We start from the raw sequence: 19827 nt of genomic DNA, 5'->3' as shown, positions 1-19827 counted from the left end.
AGCTTTATTTTCCCTTGTTTTTCTCTTTTTTGTCTTTAATTTTATTGATTTCTGCTATTTATTCCTTCTCTCTGCTTGCTCTGGACTTATTTTATTCCTTTTTATGTTTTTTCTTTTTAACACAGAAGTTTAGAATTTTAATTTGAGAAATTTTGTGTAACATAAGCATTTAGTACTATAAATTTCCCTTTAAATACTGTCTTATGTACATCCCATAAATATTGATGTGTCGTTTTTTTCTTTTCCTTTTCCTTTTTTTAAAGATTTTATTTATGTATTTGACAGACAGAGATCACAAGTAGGCAGAGGCAGGCAGAGAGAGAGAGGAGGAAGCAGGCTCCCTGCTGAGCAGAGAGCATGATGCGGGGCTCGATCCCAGGACCCTGGAATCATGACCTGAGCCGAAGGCAGAGACTTTAACCCACTGAGCCACCCAGGCACCCCAATGTGGTGTTTTTTTTTTCATTTTTCTCTTTGACCCATGGATTCTTTAGAAATATGTTAATTAATTCCCAAAGTGTTTGGAGATTTTCTTATCTTTATGCTATTGATATCTAGTTTAAATATATTATGGTCAGAAAACAAACTTTGTATGATTTCATTTCTTTTAAGTTGTTGTTTTATTTATGATCTTGGATATATATATATAGTCTGTCTTCATTAGTGTTCTGTGTGTGTTTGAAAAGAATATGTAGTCTGCTATTGTTTGCTGGAATAGTCTACAAATGTCAGTTGGATGGAATAGTTGGTAGTGTTGCTTATTAGTTCATTTATATCCTTGCTGATTTTCAGCTTGTTTTTGTTTTGTTTTGTTTTGTTTTGTTTTGTCAATTAATGTGAGAAGAGTATTGAAGTCTCCAGTTATACACATGGATTTTTCTCTACTTTCTGTTCTGTTGGTCACATATTTTGAGTATGTGAATATGAATATTTTGAAGCTGTGTTGTTAGATGCCTACTCTTTTAGATTGTTATGTCCTCTTGGTAAATTGGCTCTCTTATTATATAATGTTTCTCTAGGTTTCTGGTAATTTTCTTAGCTCCAGAGTCTACTTTATCTGATGTAAAATAGTCACTCTAGATTTCTTTCCCAACTTTTTACTTTTAGCCTCTCTTATTATGTTTGATATAATTTTTTTTGGTGGACTGCTATAAATGGGGCTTCTTGTTTTTTTTTTTTAATTTATTCTAACAGTCTCTATACCTTACATTTGCTCATTTAAACCATTTACAAATAATGTAAGTTTTGATGTCTGGAGGTAGGTCTACCATTGTATTATTTGCTTTCTGTTTCTTCCCTCTGTTTTTAATTTCTTCTGTTTCTCCTTTCTTGCCTTCTTTTGAATCATTTGGATATTTTTTAGTATTCAATTTTCATTTATTTATTTCATTTTTTACTATATCTTCTTGTATTGATTTTTTAGTAGTTGCTCTGTAGATTCAAATGTACATACTTAACATCTCATAATCTACTTGGAATATTTTACCAAAGTAAAATATAGAAACTTTACCCCCATATGAGTTCCATTACCCTCCCTCCTTTATGTTATAGTTTTCATGTATACTACATCATTTCTTGTGTCCTCTTTCAGTCCTAATATTTCAAGTTTTCCTCTAATATCATTTCCCTTTCTTTCTGAAGATCTTCCTTTAGGAGTATGTCGGGTTTCCTGACAGTGTACTCTATTCACTTTCCTTCATCTGAGAATATCTTTATTTTACCTTTGTTTCCAAAGTATATTTTCACTGGATATGGAATTTTGGGTTGACAGGAATTTTTTTCTTTTAGCACTTTAAAAATGTCCTATTTCCTTATGAAATCCCTCATTTCTGATGATAAATCTGCCTGTTAAGTCATTGTTCACTGATAGTTGTTTATCATTTTCTTTGTCTCTTTTCAGTATTTTTTTAACTTTAGTTTTCAGAGTTTGATTGATGGTCTAAGCCCATATTTGGGGGGCTTTGTCCTGTTTGAGATTCAGCTAACTTCTTTAATCTATTGGTTTGTGTTTTTTTAATTAAATCTGGGAAGTTTTTAGATACTATTCCTTGAACTATTTTTTCTGCATTATACTGTTTTTCTCCTTCTGGAACTCTAATGACAGAATGTTAGATATTTTAATATTGTCCTACACATCTCTGAGACTCTATTTTTTTTAAATATTTTCACTTTATCGTCCAAATTTCCCTTTACCTACTACCATCCAGTTCACTTATCTTCTTTCATCTCCACTTTGCTATTGGGGCCATCCAGTGATTTTTTTTTTTTTTTTCAAAAAAATTGTTACTGTATTTTTAGTTCTAAATTTCCTTTTGTTTCCTATCTATATCCTCTTTTTGCTGATAAGAATTAGCCTAGACTTTTTATCTTTCCATTCTTTTCAAGTGTTCATCCTTAGCTCTTAGGTGCTTTCCTAATAGCTGCTTAAAGCCTTTGATAGTTGCAACATCTGTGTCTTAGTGAACATCTTGCCATCTTTTGATTATCTTTTTCCTATAGAAGTTGAGATTTTCCTGGTTCTTCATAATGCTAAGTAATTTTGGATTGTGTCCTGGATATTATTTTATGAGACTCTTGGTCTTATTTAAATCCTGTGGGGTATTATGATATTTTGGGTTTAGCAGGCAACTTATCCAGTTGTATCAGGCTGTACTTTCTAAATAATTTCTATGCGTTATGGTTCCAGTATCAGTTCAGTTGTCAAAGCCTTTGCAATGCTTTTTGGATCTGTGCCCTACAGTGGCCATTCTGGGACATGATTAATGATCTTATCCTTACTTCAGTTCTCAAAGCATGTGGTCAGATCCACACATGGGAAGTTTGGATATGAACCCAGGACTTCACAAGCAGCTTATACAGTTGATTTCCAGTGCTCCTCCCTTTCCATGATCTCCCTAGTACTTTCAGTTCCCTGGGACTTCCCTTGTCAGTTCTCTATCCAAAAATCTGGGACTTCCTTTGTTATACTTTGCCAGATTCTTCCCACAGCTATGCTGCGAGACGATGGGGAGAAAGAACTTGACGGAAGTTTGTACCATCCTCTTGGGGCCACTGCTTCTCTGAGTGAATAAGAAGGTTCCCCTTTCTTGGAATTTTAGGTGCCTTATGTCCTGTCAACGTGATCTCAGCAGCTACCTTGGGACTGGGACACAAGAAAATCGAGGGGGAAAAAATTATTTCTCCCTTCTTTGAGCATTTCCTGTTCCATGAGCCTAAATTAGAGGGTTCTTCTTAGAGTTTTTCTCTGCCACGCCCCAGTGCCCACTTCTAAATCTAGGCTGCCTTGAATACATGCCAGGGGGTAGGAGAAATTACTTCCTCAGTGATTCAGTGGTACTTAGAATTCTTATCATTTCTTCTTCCCCAGTCTTCCTGCTATGATTTACCTTAAGAATCTTCCAAGTAACTCCTCTGTGAATTCTCCCCAGGTTTTTTTTTAGCTGCATTCAGTGGAACACAGAGGATGGTTTATGTTTTCTATCTTAACCAAATATGATCTCAGTTATATATATAGATATATATATATATATTTATATTTATATATTTTTTTACCTTTGTTTAAGTTAACAGATATTCTTAGAGATTGTGAATTACTGTGACTGTGATGGACAGTTATACCAAAAATGTGTGCATAAATATAGAAACTAGAGGATGCAAGAGAGAAAAATGAAGCTTTCTGGAAATAGTCTGAAAAAGTACACAGTGAAAAAATCATTTCTAATTAAAGTTTGAACACTTTATGTTTGAATTCAGGAATCTATTGGCATCTACTTCTGAGCAGGGTAGGGGAAGACTTATAGAATGAGAGAAATGTGAACTGATCTTTCAAGATTAGTACGTTTTTCAGATGGAATGGATAACAGCATTCTAGACAGAGGGGTCATCTTGAGAAAAGGCAGGTATAAATGTGCATGGCATATGTGCATGTGTGTTACAGAGGAAGAGATGAAAGCAGGAAAGGAAAATCTGGTTCGGTTACCCACTTCTTGTGCCATATTAGAAATTGCTGTAAAATCTTCTCACAAACATATTTGTGAAATGGTTAGAAACAGACTGGTATGAATTTGAAATGAAAGTTTAGAATTTTGAACATGTGCTTAATAACCAGTCCTGAACTTTGAACTGGTCTCTCCTGCCACTGACATTAAGCCGTCTGGATTTTTGGTTAACATGAATTGCATTTGCCATTCTTCCTTTTAATTACTGGGAATTACATCTTATGGCAAAATAAACAAGTGCTGGTTTTTTTTAATCTAATTTGTGTTATCAGCCATTGACTGACTTATCAAATAAACTTTAAATTTTGAGATAAATATAGATTTTCAAATAATTCACAAGTAGTTCTAGATTCATAAATAATTCTAAGATCCTGTTGTATACCCTTTACTCCGTTTTCGCCAATGGTCACAGCTTGCCAAACTGTAGTATAGTATCACAGACAGAATATCAACATTGATATAGACAAAATACAGAACACTTCCATCGCCTCTGTGCTCCCTCCTTGCCTTTTATAAACCCAGCCTCCCCTCCCTTCTGCCCCAGCCCTAACCCCTCACAACCACACATATCTTTCCATTTTTATAATTTTGTTATTTCAAGAATGTTATATAAATGGAATCATACAGTATGTAATCTTTTGTATTTACTTTTTTCACTTTCCATAATTTCTTGAGAGATTCATCTAAAGTGTTGGATGTATCAATAAATTATCCCTTTTTATAGCTAAGTAGTATTTCATGACTTATTTTTTCAGCTACATTTTGCCACTATTTGAAAAAACAAAGTCTTATTACTTGAGTGTTTTTCCTCATTTATATATTTGGTTTGGAATTTAGACTAAAAGAAAAAGCCTTAGAAACATTCCAGTTTACCTAAGTTACATTTCGATTAGTCAATCACGATGTGTTGACATTAGTTAAGTCTTACAGGAGAGAAAAATCTTATACACAAGGAGATTCTGTTACTTCCCTACTTATATTTTCTAAGCTATAAGTAAGATCGGAACACATGAGGGAGAAGGCATCTTGGCCAGTATTTAGCTGTTCCAATACTGCACCCTCAAGCTGCACTATGGGTGAAACAGGAAGGAGCCTATTGCTGGCAGCACCCCATGGTGAAAGAAGTATGTTCATGCTGCCGACCAGCATTAGGATATTTTCTGTTTTCATTAGGCAATATGATTTTAGTTGTTCAACCAAAATTCCAGCCCCAGTGATGAGGGAAAGAATGGAGACTTCCAGTTTTTAAATCACAGTAAAGAAGTCTGGGACCAAATTCTGAATTATGTTAAATGCTTATCTAAGGAGCCTAGATTTTTATCCTGAGCAGAAATGAAGAAATCATTTCATTGAATTGAAGACAGATTTTTAATTAGCTATAGTAACTTTAAATAATTATTGTCCAAAATATTTTAACTTTTAATATCATTTTCAACTTAGTAAGTAACGCTGACTGTCTTAATTTTTTCATTTGGGGAGAAAAAAAGAGCATAGGTCGATCAACAATAAATAACTTTATTACTATCCTATAATTATCCAACTGGTATACTGTTTATTATTTTAGTTTAAGTAGACACTTCAGAGAGAGGAAAAAAAGATTCTGGAGATTTTCAAACACTTAGACAACATTGATGTTTGTCCCACTATACTTTAGCACGGGTTTTTTAATTGTCATTTTGCTGATGGCAAATATAAAATGAGAATTATTTATCAGACACTAATTTCTTTATTACCTATTGTAGATAGTGTTTTTCATGCTGATCTAAAGAGGTTTATGCACATTTTAACTATTTTTCACATAGTGATCATCTTTAAATACTAATATAAAAGTTAATGAGTAAAAAAAATCTGCCAAATAAACCCACCTGATAATCCAAGGCACTTACAGAAATACATGCTTAAATGTGAGCAAAGATTTTACTTGATTAGTGTTCTAGTTCTCAATTCAATTACCAAACTTAGGGGAAATCTAAATCAAGATTTTTTTGACTGGCATATTCAATGGGATTTGATTGGGGTGCAGATTAACTACATGATGTGATGTTTTAGCATGACTTTATAAGTATTCTGATCATAATTACATATACTCTGCTGCTAGTTTTTTTAAAAGCAGGTTTTAACTTCTTCATGTTCTTTATATAGCACATGTCTTGATAAACTATTATAATAAAATAAAATGTACCTAAATATACAAAACTGACTTTCTGCTTGCTAAAATAATATGCCTATTTACTCTGATCTTATTTTGTATAGAATACTGCAGTCAGCTCACTATAAATCTAGGTGGCAAAGGAGGACAACTGACAACTAAAAATGTTTACCACTACTATTATGACTATGATTTACCAGTAGTTAGAATAATGAATAGAGTGAAAGAGAAAGTATAGTGCTCTAGGTGTTTACTCTGGACACAGTGAAGTTTAGTACTGTCTTCTCTCTAGTTAGCTGTCTGGTTGTCTGGTCATAGAAAAGGGCAGAAGAGGAAGTAGATTTTACAGCCTTTTAGACCTGAATTCAAATTCTACTTTCACCATTGAATAGCAGTGTCCTTGGGCTCTTTAACCTCTTCAGGCCTCAAGTTTTTGGTTGTCTTTTTTTTTTTTAATTAAATTTTTTATTTATTTTCAGCGTAACAGTATTCATTGTTTTTTCACCACACCCAGTGCTCTGTCTTTTTTTTTTTTTAACTTACAGAATAAGTAGTTATGAAGGTTAAAGGAGATAAGTTTATAAAGCATCTAGCACAGTGCCTAAAATATAGAAACTTGTGCTTTGCAGAAGAAATTTTAAAAAGGAGTCCTGCTACCTAGAGGTAAAACTCTTCTCAAAAAAAAAAAAAAACACTAAAAAACCAGGATGCATATAATTCTAATATATGTATAATTTTAGGATTAGATATAAATCTTCACTAATTTTGCTTCTCTATCTTACCTTTGTGAGTTTGGTAAAACTACCTGCTTAATCTCTTTTAAAAAGTTCACTTTTCAAGGACACTTTACTTCTAAAAGGAAAAAAATCCAAATTAAATATAATCTAAAAGTTCCTCTTCAGATTTCTAGATGTTAAAAATGTTTGTACCACATGGATCTATTTTAATCCTTTGTTCTTTGATTTTAGCAGGAAAGGAAGGACAAGAAATCCTGGGGCCTGAAGCTCAGACAGATGAAGCGGGATGTGCAGGTACGCTCTCGTCATTTTCTTTCATACTGTAGCCTTTGAACAAGGTCTTTTGTGTCACTGGTTTTTGCATTTTTGAGTCGTGAATTTAGTCTGTTTCTTCCTCTTTTATCTTGACCTCCTTTGGTGTTTCAGTACCCAGGCATATAGGGCACTATGAAAAGTTAGAAGTGTATATTCTTTAAATACAGTATAAATTTGCAGATTCATCTAACAGCATATTTTCCATTCTATAAGGATGACAAGTACAATCTACAGATAATCCAAAAAAAGTGTTTAAATGATAATGTGAATTTATATCAAATTTTTTACCCAAGCTATAGGAATGCAGATTTAACTATTTTGAGTTTCATTATTAGTTACCAGGATCTGCGTTGAGTTGCCCACAAGAGAGAAAGCAGAAGGGAGAAGAATAAGCAAATATCATGAGTTATCTCTAAACCAGATGAGAATCCTGAATATCGATGAGCTGAGTGAACATGTCACAGCAAACAAGAGAATCAAAAATTTTTCTTATAATGTCTGTGATTTTGAAAAAGGCTAAGATGAAGTTAAATTATAATAAACAAGGAGTCTTGCTTCTCAGTGACTAAAAGTACATACTCCCTGAGACTTTAAGCTATCCCTCTGTAATGGATTCAAATCAGATTTAAGAAGCAAAATTTAAGTGGAGGACTTAAATCAAGATCTTATGTATGATAGGCACTTACTATTGTGTCACATAGGTCAGCTAGAGCTCTTAGAAAGAAAACTTCAGAGATGAATTCTAAGTTATTAAAACATTTCCTCAAAATACTGTACTTCAAAGTAGTATAATTATATTTTATATCATATAAAATACATATGTATTTTATTTTATATCATAAGTTAGAAATTTCTATCATATCATTTTAATCAAATTTTGTTTTTTCTTCTCTTTTTTGGTTTAAAACTTCCAGTTTTTTTTTCTTTTTTCTGCAGTGCATTTTAGGAATATTCCATAGAGCCCTATATATTATCTTTCCTTGTGTCAGAGGAGTATATTTCATAGTATTATGTCAAATATAAATTTTCATCTATAATATAAACAAGCACGCCTATACTTGTCAGTCAGTTCTGTAAAATAGAGTAAATTTTCATTGTTATTAAAGATGCATTCCAAATTAATTAAATAATAATGGGATATGTGATGATTTATGGTACCTGCTGCCTAAGATTTTATATTCTGCCTTTAACTTGGTTGTGTGTAACATGCATGAATAATGTATTCAAATGTGTTGTTATCAAATATTTGTCATGTTAACTTATACATATATAAAATATTTAAACTCAGTATTTGTTATTAGGAAAATAGTCTTAACACAGAAGAATGCTATTTATTACTGTTTTACCTGATGTTAGATGATTCACATTACAGAAGATCATTTGCCCTTTTATGCAAATGCTATAAAAAAATTCACAATTCCAAGTGTCAGTATTTTACCTTACGCTCTGCTCTTCAGCACAAAAATAAATTCTTTCATTTAGTACTGGGTAGTATATAAATTCCCTTAACCACCTCCCCCCAAAAATCTGGAAGGTAAAGTAACCTTGTATTAACTTAAATTGTTGCTGAAATGTGAGGTCCCCCACCCAGTGGAAGATGATCCCTGCTGCATTATTTCCTGGGAACATGGGGAGTTGGGAGTAAGCAAACATTTTAATAAAGCCCTGATAAGTATAGTTTTAAGGGAAGAAGGATAGAAATTGAAAGGTTGAGGCTTTTGAACATTTAAACTTAAAAATTATGTTTTGCCTTTGCTTTTGTTACTTCCTTGACTTCTAGGGAATAATGTGCTGACAAAGTAAATAAAACCTTGTACAAAGGCCACCATCATTAGTTCAGAACTTTGTCAGAGCCTTTCTTCTGCTGCTTCCTTTCGCAATTCATGAAGTTAAGAGAATTGTAGTCTCAGCTTGGTATGCAGAGAGTGAAAAATTCACCCAAAACATCCTTTGTTCCTTCTGAGCATCCCTTTTTTGTTTATATAGTTAATAGTTTTATGAAGTTTGAAAAATGGAACGTAAAGATAGAAAGAAGCCTAAGCACAGCTGAGCAGAAATACCATCAAATGGATTTCACATATGAGATTGGCTCAGGTCATGATTCCAGTGGAAATAAAATATAGCTAAATCATTTTTAATCTTTCTATTAAATGCTTGTGTCTCTCTCCCCTTGCTCTAATTATAACCTATAATTCTACGCTTTCGCAAATGGTTATGGTCAAATAGGCCTATGGTCCAAAGTAATTTTATATTTGACAGTAAGTTCTGAGTTTTGTCTGATCTAAAGAAAGCCAAATTATTATTATGTTTCTTTGTATTTGCTCCTCTCTCTACTACTTAAATATGTAAGCTTATCATTCTTCAGACAAGAAATTTTGCTTTATAATTGACCTTTTTATAGTATGCACTTCCTGACACTTTACATGTAAAACTGCAGGATTTCTGGTCTCAGCTTGAAGTTGTTTGGGCTAGATGCAGTTTCATGAAGACAGTATATAGTTTAGTTGGAAAGAACCCAGAATTTGATACCACACCTAATACCAAACCATCTAATCTAATAGTAATAATTTAATTCTCACAAATACCCTTAAGAGGTACTATTATTGTCCTCTAAACTTTATATTAAATAAACTGATTATGTACCATCTCACATATTTCTTAATGTACATTTAGAATTTTTCATCTTAAGTGTAAGTAGTTACAATCGAATTTCTGGCATATTAAAAATGACATTTTTGGTGGGTGCCTGGGTGGCTCGGTCAAGTGTCTGCCTTTGGCTCAGGTCATGATCCCAGCATCCCGGGATTGAGTCCCACATGGAGTTTCCTATGCAGCAGGGAGAAGGCTTCTTCTCCCACTGCCTGCCACTCCCGCTGCTTATGCTCCCACAGGCGCGCAAGTGCATGTGCAGTCTCTCTCTCTCTCAAGTAAATAAACAAAATCTTTAAAAATAAATAAATAAATAATAAAAACAACATTTTTAACATCACTTTTACATGTAAATCTTAACACTTTAATACCTGTTAATCATTCAATTTTTTAAATGCGAATAAGCTCTTCATTATGAGTCAGAAATGTTATATCATAATCTTTACTCCTTGAACTCATATTTCTATTCTACATAATCAATAGAATTTGATGCTAGCAGAGAATAATTTCCCATTTGAAGGTATTTCTGATCAACTATCTATTTCTTTATAAGAAAAGCATGTATATAAATTGAAATTTAGGTTTCTTTTTAATTTCTAGGCTCTTAAGATTTTTTTAATTTATGGATTGATTTATCATATAATTATCAGTACTGTACAGTTGATCACAACATAAATATATTACAAGTTTTAACAAATAATTATTACAAAAAATTGTTACTGGAAATGAGATTGAAGGAGCTGAAGTATTCTTTTTTTTAAGATTTTATTTATTTATTTGACAGAGGGAGAGAGAGAGAGGAGGGAAAGCAGGCTCCCCATTGAGCAGAGAGCCCTATGCGGGACTCGATCCCAGGACCCTGAGACCATGACCTGAGCTGAAGGCAGAGGTTTTACCTACTGAGCCACCCAGGCACCCCAGGAGCTGAAGTGTTCTTTGATTAGTTCAGTTATCAGTAGTTTAATGTTATTTATTTTTGTAAAATATTTATTTATTTGAGAGAGAGAGCATGGGATGGAGGGAGTCAGAGGGAGAAGCAGACTCCCCACTGAGCGGGGAACTCAATGTGGAACTCAATCCCAGGACCCTGAGATCATGACCCCAGCCAAAAGCAGCTGCTTACCTGACTCAGCCCCAATATTACTTATTTCTAGAGGGAAAAAGTTCAGCATTAATTCTGTTTGTGTTTTGTTTAGCACTCAGATAACCTTCTCATAAATAAAAAGGTGAAATACATTTTTGTGATAACTGATTTACTTTGGTTCTTTATACTCCCGTAGAGTGATGTGCAAAGAGTTATATATCAATAAAAATATTTTTAATGTTTTGTTAACTGACAATTCTATTAAATGCTCCTTCAATTCTGTTGAAAACAAAAATTCAGGGCTGCCTAATGTGCTCAAGAATCTGTTTTCCAGTCATTAGAATCCTTAACTCCCTGATTTTCTGGGACATATACCAAAAAACTTTACCCACACTTCTCAAAGTACTGATGCTACTTGTTCTTGGCTTTTGTTATTTCTTCCTCTCACGTAGAAGCACCTTGATTAATATATTCTGAAATAGTTAGGGAAATTGAAATATTGTTGATTTCCATACCTTTACCAATACATTTTGTATAAAAATCCTTTTATCCTACCACAGGAGATAATAATATTCTCACTAATGCCTTAGAGCTACAAACTTAGTTCATTCAGTTTCTGGAAATTTTGTACCTAATTATCTAACTAGCAAAGCCAGGTATTACTGTTATACCAATCAGCCTCATCAGACTTTCTGTCCAAAAAAAAAGGTGTGTTTTCATTTTTCCAATTCAAATAATTTTGCCAGTACACAATTTGAGAGATTTTATAAAAAGTTCCTTTTTGAAAAAAAATATAAATTGTAAGTAATGAGGAATATACAAAGTACAAGTAAATATATCTTTTAAAAATAGATTATTTACTTAACTAGAGCGAACAAACTGATGGTTACCAGAGGGGAGGTGGATGGAGATTTAATAGGTGAAGGGGGTTAAGGAGAGCACTTGTAAGGAGCACCAGGTGTTGCATGGAATTGTTTAATTGCTATATTGTACACCTGAAACTAATATTATGCCCTTTGTTAACTAGACTGGAATTAAAATTTTAAACTTAATAATTATCTTAAAAAATATATTATTCAATAGTGAGATGAAGATTATTTATATCTAATACAAATTTTTTAGTTATAAAGATTTTTGTCTCCAAATGAGTAGTACATTTAGAACCAGTCAATACATAGGTAAGCATGTAACCTACTGAAGATGCAAGGTTCATGTATAAAATACAGACTATATAATTCTGCAAAATGTATACTATTTAAAAACCCATTATTCTAGCGTCTAGCCTATACACACACACATATATACACACATACAAACTTAATAGGATGTAGAAAAATATAAACTTTTCATGTGACGACTATAGTAGAAATAATATAATTTGATAAAAATATTTGAAGCATCTTGTAACCTATATACAGAATATATATAGAATATAAATTTTGTATATATAATATATTATATATAGAATCAATTATATGGAATCAATAATCACATAAAATATAAATTTCACTTGAGTTTTATCTAGTGTAACTTGAAATTTTGAAGTTACATTGAAAAGACTCAGTGACACTGACTTGTACTGCTTTAGCTATTAAAAAATGCTTATTTTTCCAGCTAATGACAGATTGTAGGAATGATTTTTAAGAATATTCTTTGATTTACTTTGATCAGCTTCCTGAAGAGCAATGAAATTTTTAATAATAGTTAGGGAATGGAATAGATGAGGTCATTAAAGGAAAACTATTCTCACTCCCTCTGACCATATAATTATATAGTTGATTTCAGAGCTTCCTAACTAGAGCCAAAATATCCCCATTACAGAAAATTGCCATGCTTTACCCCAGATGGAAATCCATGTAAACAGAAAAAACTTAAAGGCCTGTCTTGATTAATCAATAAGAAAGTTTTCCCAGGGTGCCTCGGTGCCTTGGTCAGTTAAGCCTTCAGCTCAGGTCATGATCCTGAAGTCCTGGGATCTAGGGCCCTCACCCTCACTGCGGGCTGCCTGCTCCCCCAGGACTCTGCTTCTCCCTCTCCCTCTGCCGCTCCCCTTGCTCCTTCTCTCTCTCTCTCTCTCTCTTTCTTTCTCTCAAGTAAATAAATAAATCTTAAAAAAAAAAAAAAAACTATGCTAAAGAAAGGAAGGAAGGAAGGAAGGGAGGGAGGGAGGAAGAAAGGAAGGATGGAAGGAAAGAAGGAAGTTAGTTTTCCCCAATCAGTATTTTGAATTTTTTTTCCTTTGGCAACCTGGAGGTTTTAACACTCCAAGGCGATGCACAGGATTAATGTACTGGGATATGCCTTTTTCTCTTCTTCCTTTTTTTTTTTTTAAGATTTTATTTATTTATTTGAGAGAAAGAGCAGGAATCCCAAGAGGGGCTTGATCCCAGGACACTGAGATCATGACCTGAGCAGAAGGCAGACACTTAACTGACTGAGCCACCCAGGCACCCCTCTTCTTCCTTTTTAAAAATTTTATTTATTTATTTATTTATCTATCTATCTATCTATCTGTTTATTTAAGAGCGAGCTAGAGACAGCACCAGCGTCAGTGGGGGTGAGGTGAGGGAAGAAGGAGAGGGAGAGGAGAAAGCAGACTCCCAGCTGAGCACAGAGCCTGATGCAGAGATGTCACATCTCTGACATCAGGATCTGAGCCGAAATCAAGAGTCAGATACTTAACCCACTGAGCCACCCAGGCACTCCTTCTCTTCTTCCTTTTAAGGAAGTCTTAGAAAGTCTGGAAAGGGTAGAGTAGAGAGAACCTTCCAGATTCTAAGAAAGAATATACACGGAATTTGAGGATTTGGAAATAGACTCCCTTAATACCCACAGTACCAGCTTACCTCTTCAAGAGTCTTCACTTCCCCCTGGATCCAGTAACCCAGTGTTAAAAATTTGATAGCAATTGGCTGTATTAGAAAGGAGGGGGAAATGGTGGATCACCATTATTATTATGTCATTGGCTTTAAGGTTTTAAACAGCAGCTGACCTGAGGAGTTTACTTACTACCACTGTGTGGGAGATTTAGCAAGATTGTTTCAATAACTAGCACACAAAAATGTGCCCACACCTCAGCATTTTAATTTGGCCCAATTTTAGTCTGCTGGGAAATGCTGTTTTACAAATTTAGAAGTGACCGTTCAGCCTGAAGCATATAAAGAAGTAAGCCACACGACAGCCATACAACCCATTACAATTACCAGCAGCATGGAGTAGACACTGTCCTCTGGAGCCAGTGGAGAAAATGGAGGGAAACCAAGGCGCAGCAATACTGCTTTAGGAGCACTCTGGGTTTCCTTCTCAAAGTGACAGTATTCCATTATCTCTCGAAACTTTCTAACCGAAAGAAAAAATGCCTCTGCCCCTAACCTACTGTTAAACATTTACTGAAGCAGAAATAAAGGAAAAGTAGCCTTGTTTATTATATATGAATACTAGAGCAGATAAGCAGTTTTATGGATTTGATACTCCTGACTCTTAGTAGATATTTTTCCAACTATAAATAACTATTAACACTGTTGTCTAGGAAATCACATACCTGCACTGAACTTCAAAGTGGTTTAAATTGAGCATGATTCAGATTTAAGCTACAACTCTAAGTAAATATCTGATAGGTTCCTAGGAGGGACTGAAGTTGGAGAACTAAGGTTTTCTCCCTTTTTTCCTTGATTGAGAAATTAAGAATTCAGTCAACTATATTACCTTTTCTGTGTCTTATCAGTCACATAGACTAGAAGTACACTCTAAAGTTTAAGAGAGATATTGTGAAAAATTCAAGACTTTTGTAAAGCTTTCTTGAAGACTTCTTAATAATAGACAACAGAATGAGTAAATTTTGTTTTTAATTTTTGGTAAATATTTCCTACAAATTCAAGAACAATAGTGTGTTCTCTTAAGGTAAATAATTTCTTATTTAGAAAAGCTTTGTAACAACTTGGCAGTGAAACTGCTTTATATAAAGTATGCATTTCTTTTAGTAAAAGATGATGAATGTGACTCAGATGCAGAAAATGAACAAAACCATGATCCTAATGTTGAAGAGTTCCTGCAACAACAAGACACTGCTGTCATTTATCCCGAGGCACCTGAAGAGGACCAGAGGCAGGGCACCCCAGAAGCCAGTGGTCATGATGACAATGGTAAGTAGAGCTTCACAGTTGTTTTTGTTTTCATCTTTATAGGATTATCATTTCCATAGCTGTAGGGCGGGAACCTACTCTACTCTAGGGAACATTTCTGATATCTTTAACATTTATGGCAGATGCCCATAGAAAATAATCTCTTTAATAAAAGGAACATGTGTATGATAACAGCATAGTATTAAATTTGTGGCATCTCACTACTGGTAAGGCCACTGCAGTGAAGTGCTTAGAACAATGCCTGGACGTTGATTTCCATTCACTCACATGGCAAGTAGTAGAAATGGGAGCTAGGATAACCTTTAACTGCCTCTTGATTTTTTTCCACTGTTCTGACAATCATGCTCTAGTCTATTCTGATATGAACAGCCTGTGTATGAAGAGTGGTAAAATTCAGTTCTAATATTTCATACTCTCCTAAAAGGAAATAGGCTACCATTCCCTCCTTCCATGCTAGAAACAGATGACAATTGCATGCAAATATTCCTATGAGAAATTTTATGCAAGATCTGCCCCAAGAAATAAGACGTCACTTGGAATGTTTGAGAAATTTTATGCAAGATCTGCCCCAAGAAATAAGACGTCACTTGGAATGTTTGGGGATATTTAAAGTATTTAAGATCCTAAATCTGGTTTGATTTGTCTGGGGTTCCCAGTTTAATGGATAGATTTAACTTAATATTTAAATAATCAACTTTTTAAAAAGACATTTCTAGAGAAGCCTAAAGTTTACCAAAAAAGTGAGACAGAAGTACAGGTATTTCCATGTACCCCTTGCCTCCAGTGTAGCATAACTATTCCCATTATTAACATCACTCACCAGAAAACACCCCAAGTCTATCATCTACTTTAGGGTTCATTCTTGGTGGTGTACATTCTGTGGATTTGAACAAATATGTGATGACATGTATCCATCATTATAATATCTCATAGAGTATTTTCATTGCCCTAAATATCCTCTATGCTTTGCCTATTCATCTTTCCCCACAACCCCTCATCCCTGGAAACCAGAGATCTTTTTGTGTCTCCATTGCCTTTTCCAAAATGTCATATAGTTGGAATTATACAGCATGTAACCTTTTAATTTGGCTTTTCTCACTTAGTAATATGTACTTAAGTTTCCTCCATGTATTTTCATGGCTTGATAGCTCATTTCTTTTAAGTGCTGAATAATATTCCATTGTCTGGATGTACCATAGTTTATTTACCTGTTCACCTACTGAAGGACACGCAGGTTTTGGCAATTATGAATAAAGTTGCCGTACACATCCATGTGCAGATTTTTGTGTAGACGCAGGTTTTCCAACTCCTTTGGGTAAATACCAAGAAGTGCATATGCTGGATCCTTTAGTAAGAGTATGTTTACTTTTATAAGAAGCTGCCAAACTGTCTTCCAAAGAGGCTGGACCACTTTGCTTTCCCACCAGCAATCTTGAGTTTCTGCATCTCCACATCCTCGCTGGCATTTTGTGGTGTCAGTGTTCTGGATTTTAGCCATTCTGATAGGTGTGTGGTGGTATCTTGTTTTAATTAGCATTTCCCTGATGATGTATGATGTGGAGAGTCTATTTGCCATCTGTATATCTTCTTTGGTGAGGTGTCTGCTAAGGCCTTTGGACTATCTTTTAATCAAGTTATTGATTTTTTATTGTTGAGTTTCAAGAGTCCTTTGTATATTTTGGCTAATAGTCCTTTATCTGATGTGTCTTTTGCAAATATTTTTCCCAGTCTGGCACTTGTCTTCTAATCCTCTTGAGATCATCTTTCACAGAACCAGAAGTTTTCATTTTCACGTAGTCCAGCTTTTCAATTCTTTCTTTCTTTGGTGTTATATCTAAAAAAGGCATTATCATACCTAGGGTCATCTAGGTTTTCCCCTGTTATCTTCTAGGGGCTTTATAGTTTTGCATTTTACAGTTAGGTTTGTGATCCATTTTGAGTTAATTTTTGGGAAGGATGTAAGGTCTGTGTCTAGATTCAAGACATTATGCATGTCCTGAATGTTCAGTTGTTCCATTACTTTTTTTTTTAATTTGATGTTTAAATTCATTTTAGTTAACATATAATGTTATTATTATTTCAGGGGTAGAATTTAGTGATTGAGTAGTTCCACATAACACCCAGTGTTCATTCTATCAAGTGCTCTCCTTAACACCCATCACCCCGTTACCCCACCAACCCATCCACCTCCCATCTAGCAACCCTCTGTTTGTTTCTAGAGCTAAGAGTCTCTTATGCTTTGCCTCCCTCTCTGTTTCAATCTTATTTTATTTTTCCTTCCCTTACCCTGTGTTCATCTATTTTGTTTCTTAAATTCCACATATGTGAAATCATGGTATTTGTCTTTCTCTGACTGACTTGTTTTGCTTAACATAATACCCTCTATTTCCATCCATGACATTGCAAATGACAAGATTTCACTGTTGTTGATGGCTGAGTCATAGTCCATTGTATTTATATACACCATACCTTCTTTATCCATTTGTCTGTCAGTAGTCATCTGGGCTTGTTCCATAGTTTGGCTATTGGGGACATTGCTGCTATAAACATTGGGGTGCAGGTGCCCCTTCAAATCACTATTTTTGTATCCTTTGGGTAAATACCTAGTAGTGCAATTGCTGGGCCATAGAGTAGTTCCATCTTTAACTTTTTGAGGAACCTCCATCCTATTTTCCAGAGTGGCTGCAACAGTTTGCTTTCCCACCCACAGTGTAAGAGGGTTCCCTTTCTCCACATCCTCGCCAACATCTGTTTTTTCCCGGCTTGTTAATTTTAGCCATTCTGACTGGTGTGAAGTGGTATCTCATTGTGGTTTTGATTTGTATTTCCTTGATGCCAAGTGATATTGAGCATTTTTTCATGCGTCTGTTAGCCATTTGTATGTCTTCTTTGGAGAAATGTCTGCTCATGTCTTCTGCCCATTTCTTGACTGGATTTTTTGTTTTATGGGTATTGAGTTTGGTAAGTTCCTTATGGAATTTGGATACTAGCCCTTTATCTGGTATGTCATTTGCAAATATCTTCTCCCATTCTGTAGGTTGCCTTTTAGTTTTTGTTGATTTTGTTTCCTTTGCTGGTGCTAAAGCTTTTTATCTTGACGAAGTCCCAGTAGTTCATTTTTGCTTTTGTTTCCTTTTCCATTACTGTTGTTGAAAAGACTATCTTTGCTCCATTGTATTGCCTCTGCTCCTTTGTCAAAGACCAGTTGACTTTATTTATAAAGATATTTCTCGCTCTCTGTTCCATTGGTCCGTTTCTGTATTCTCACACCAATACCACACTGTTTTGATTACTATAGCTTTATAATAAGTCTTAAAGTCGGATAGTGTCAGTCCTCCAACTTTATTTTTCACCTCCCATATTGTGTTGGCTATTCTGTGTCTTTTGCCTCTCCATATAAACTTTAGAATGTTTGTCAGTATCCATATAAGGACTCTCCAGATTTGAGTTGGAATTCCACTAAATCAAATTGGGAAGAACTGGCATCTTGACAATAATAAGTCTTCCTATCCTCAAACAATGAATCTCTCTCCATTTATTTACTTCTTTGATTTTGTTCATCAGAGTTTTATAGTTTTCCTTGTATAAATCTTATACATACTTTGTTAGATTTATATGTAAGTATTTCAGCTTTTTTGGTGCTCAGTTAATGTTATTTATCAATCCGCTTTTAAATTTTTGAAGGAATTGAGAATGGTGTAGAAAACAAAATAGATTCCATTGCAAAGAGTCACCTGTACCTTCCTTAAATCAGGAATCAATTATGAAAAATGCAGAAATAGAAGTTTCACCTCAGAATCGATAGGATTTTCTGTAACTAAATCAGTGACAAAGGAAATAGAAGTAGGACACTCTAGAACTGATTCTTCCAGTGTGCCAAAAGGACGCATTTTTGAAGACAATAGATTATTGCCCCTGGGGACACAGCATTACAGTTATATGAATAGTGTTGTGTTGATCTATTTGCATATTTGGTGAGTCTGTAGTTATAGGCATTGTAAACTTCTGTAGGTCCCTACCATTTGTACTTTGATTTCTCAAGGTTTTGGTTTTTTGTTTTTGTTTTTTTAAGATTCTATTTATTTAGTTAGTTTAGAGAGAGAACAGGGGGAGGGGCAGAGGAAGGAAGAGAGAATCCCAAGTAGAGTCTATGCTGAGTGTGGAGCCTGATATGGAGCTCAAAGTTACGACCTTGAGATCATGACCTGAGCTGAAACCAAGAGTCAGACTCAACCAACTGAGCCACCCAGGTGCCCCAGTTTTTTTTTTCCTTAAAGGAAATTTGTTAAATTTCACCTAAAGAAGCCATAGGTTATAATAAATAAGAAAAGGAAATTTTAAAATTTTAATATACATGTAAATCTTTTATATAACAAAAAGTTCCTTAAGAATCCTCATGAAAGAAAATAATGAGAACTAAAAAAATGTTTCATTGCACAGATCAAATAATGTTAAACTTTGTAAAGTCCATTGTTACTAATCCACACAGTAAAATCCTATAAAAATTGGGGCCCTAATCATTCTGAATTAGTAAAACATTTGAATTCTAGAATCTGTTTTTAATTCAGATAGTCATTACTTTCAGGTATACAGCTAATAAAGTATTTCACAGTAGACATTCTGTCACACCAGTAACATCAGATTATCCTCAGAAGCCCTCAGTTTTTTAAGTGTTGGTGGATTCAGCATGCTCTCTGCACTTCATAAATTGTCAAAGGGCAAACTTTATTCTGGAAGGCTGAAGTTTCACAAA

The 19827-nt window shown here is 34.3% G+C and overlaps 1 protein-coding gene across 4 annotated transcripts in view; it reads left to right on the top strand.

Annotated features, from left to right (window-relative positions):
- The window catches only part of ZEB1 (zinc finger E-box binding homeobox 1), a 179703-nt gene that overhangs the window by 140290 nt on the left and 19586 nt on the right, over positions 1-19827 (top strand). The window contains exons 3-4 of one of the 4 annotated variants that reach the window (XM_080810375.1): positions 7119-7178; positions 14937-15074. In XM_080810375.1, the coding sequence (XP_080666501.1) occupies positions 7119-7178; positions 14937-15074 (198 nt within the window). Of the gene's footprint in view, positions 1-7115; positions 7179-14912; positions 15075-19827 lie in introns of all 4 variants that reach the window. The other 3 variants (XM_080810373.1, XM_080810374.1, XM_080810372.1) reach the window with 3 other exon arrangements.

The sequence above is a fragment of the Martes martes genome (assembly GCF_963455335.1).
Source record: "Martes martes genome assembly, chromosome: 8".
Classification (NCBI taxonomy): Eukaryota; Metazoa; Chordata; class Mammalia; order Carnivora; family Mustelidae; genus Martes; species Martes martes.
Note: the sequence above shows the minus strand (reverse complement) of the source record. Positions and strands in the feature narration are given on the sequence as shown.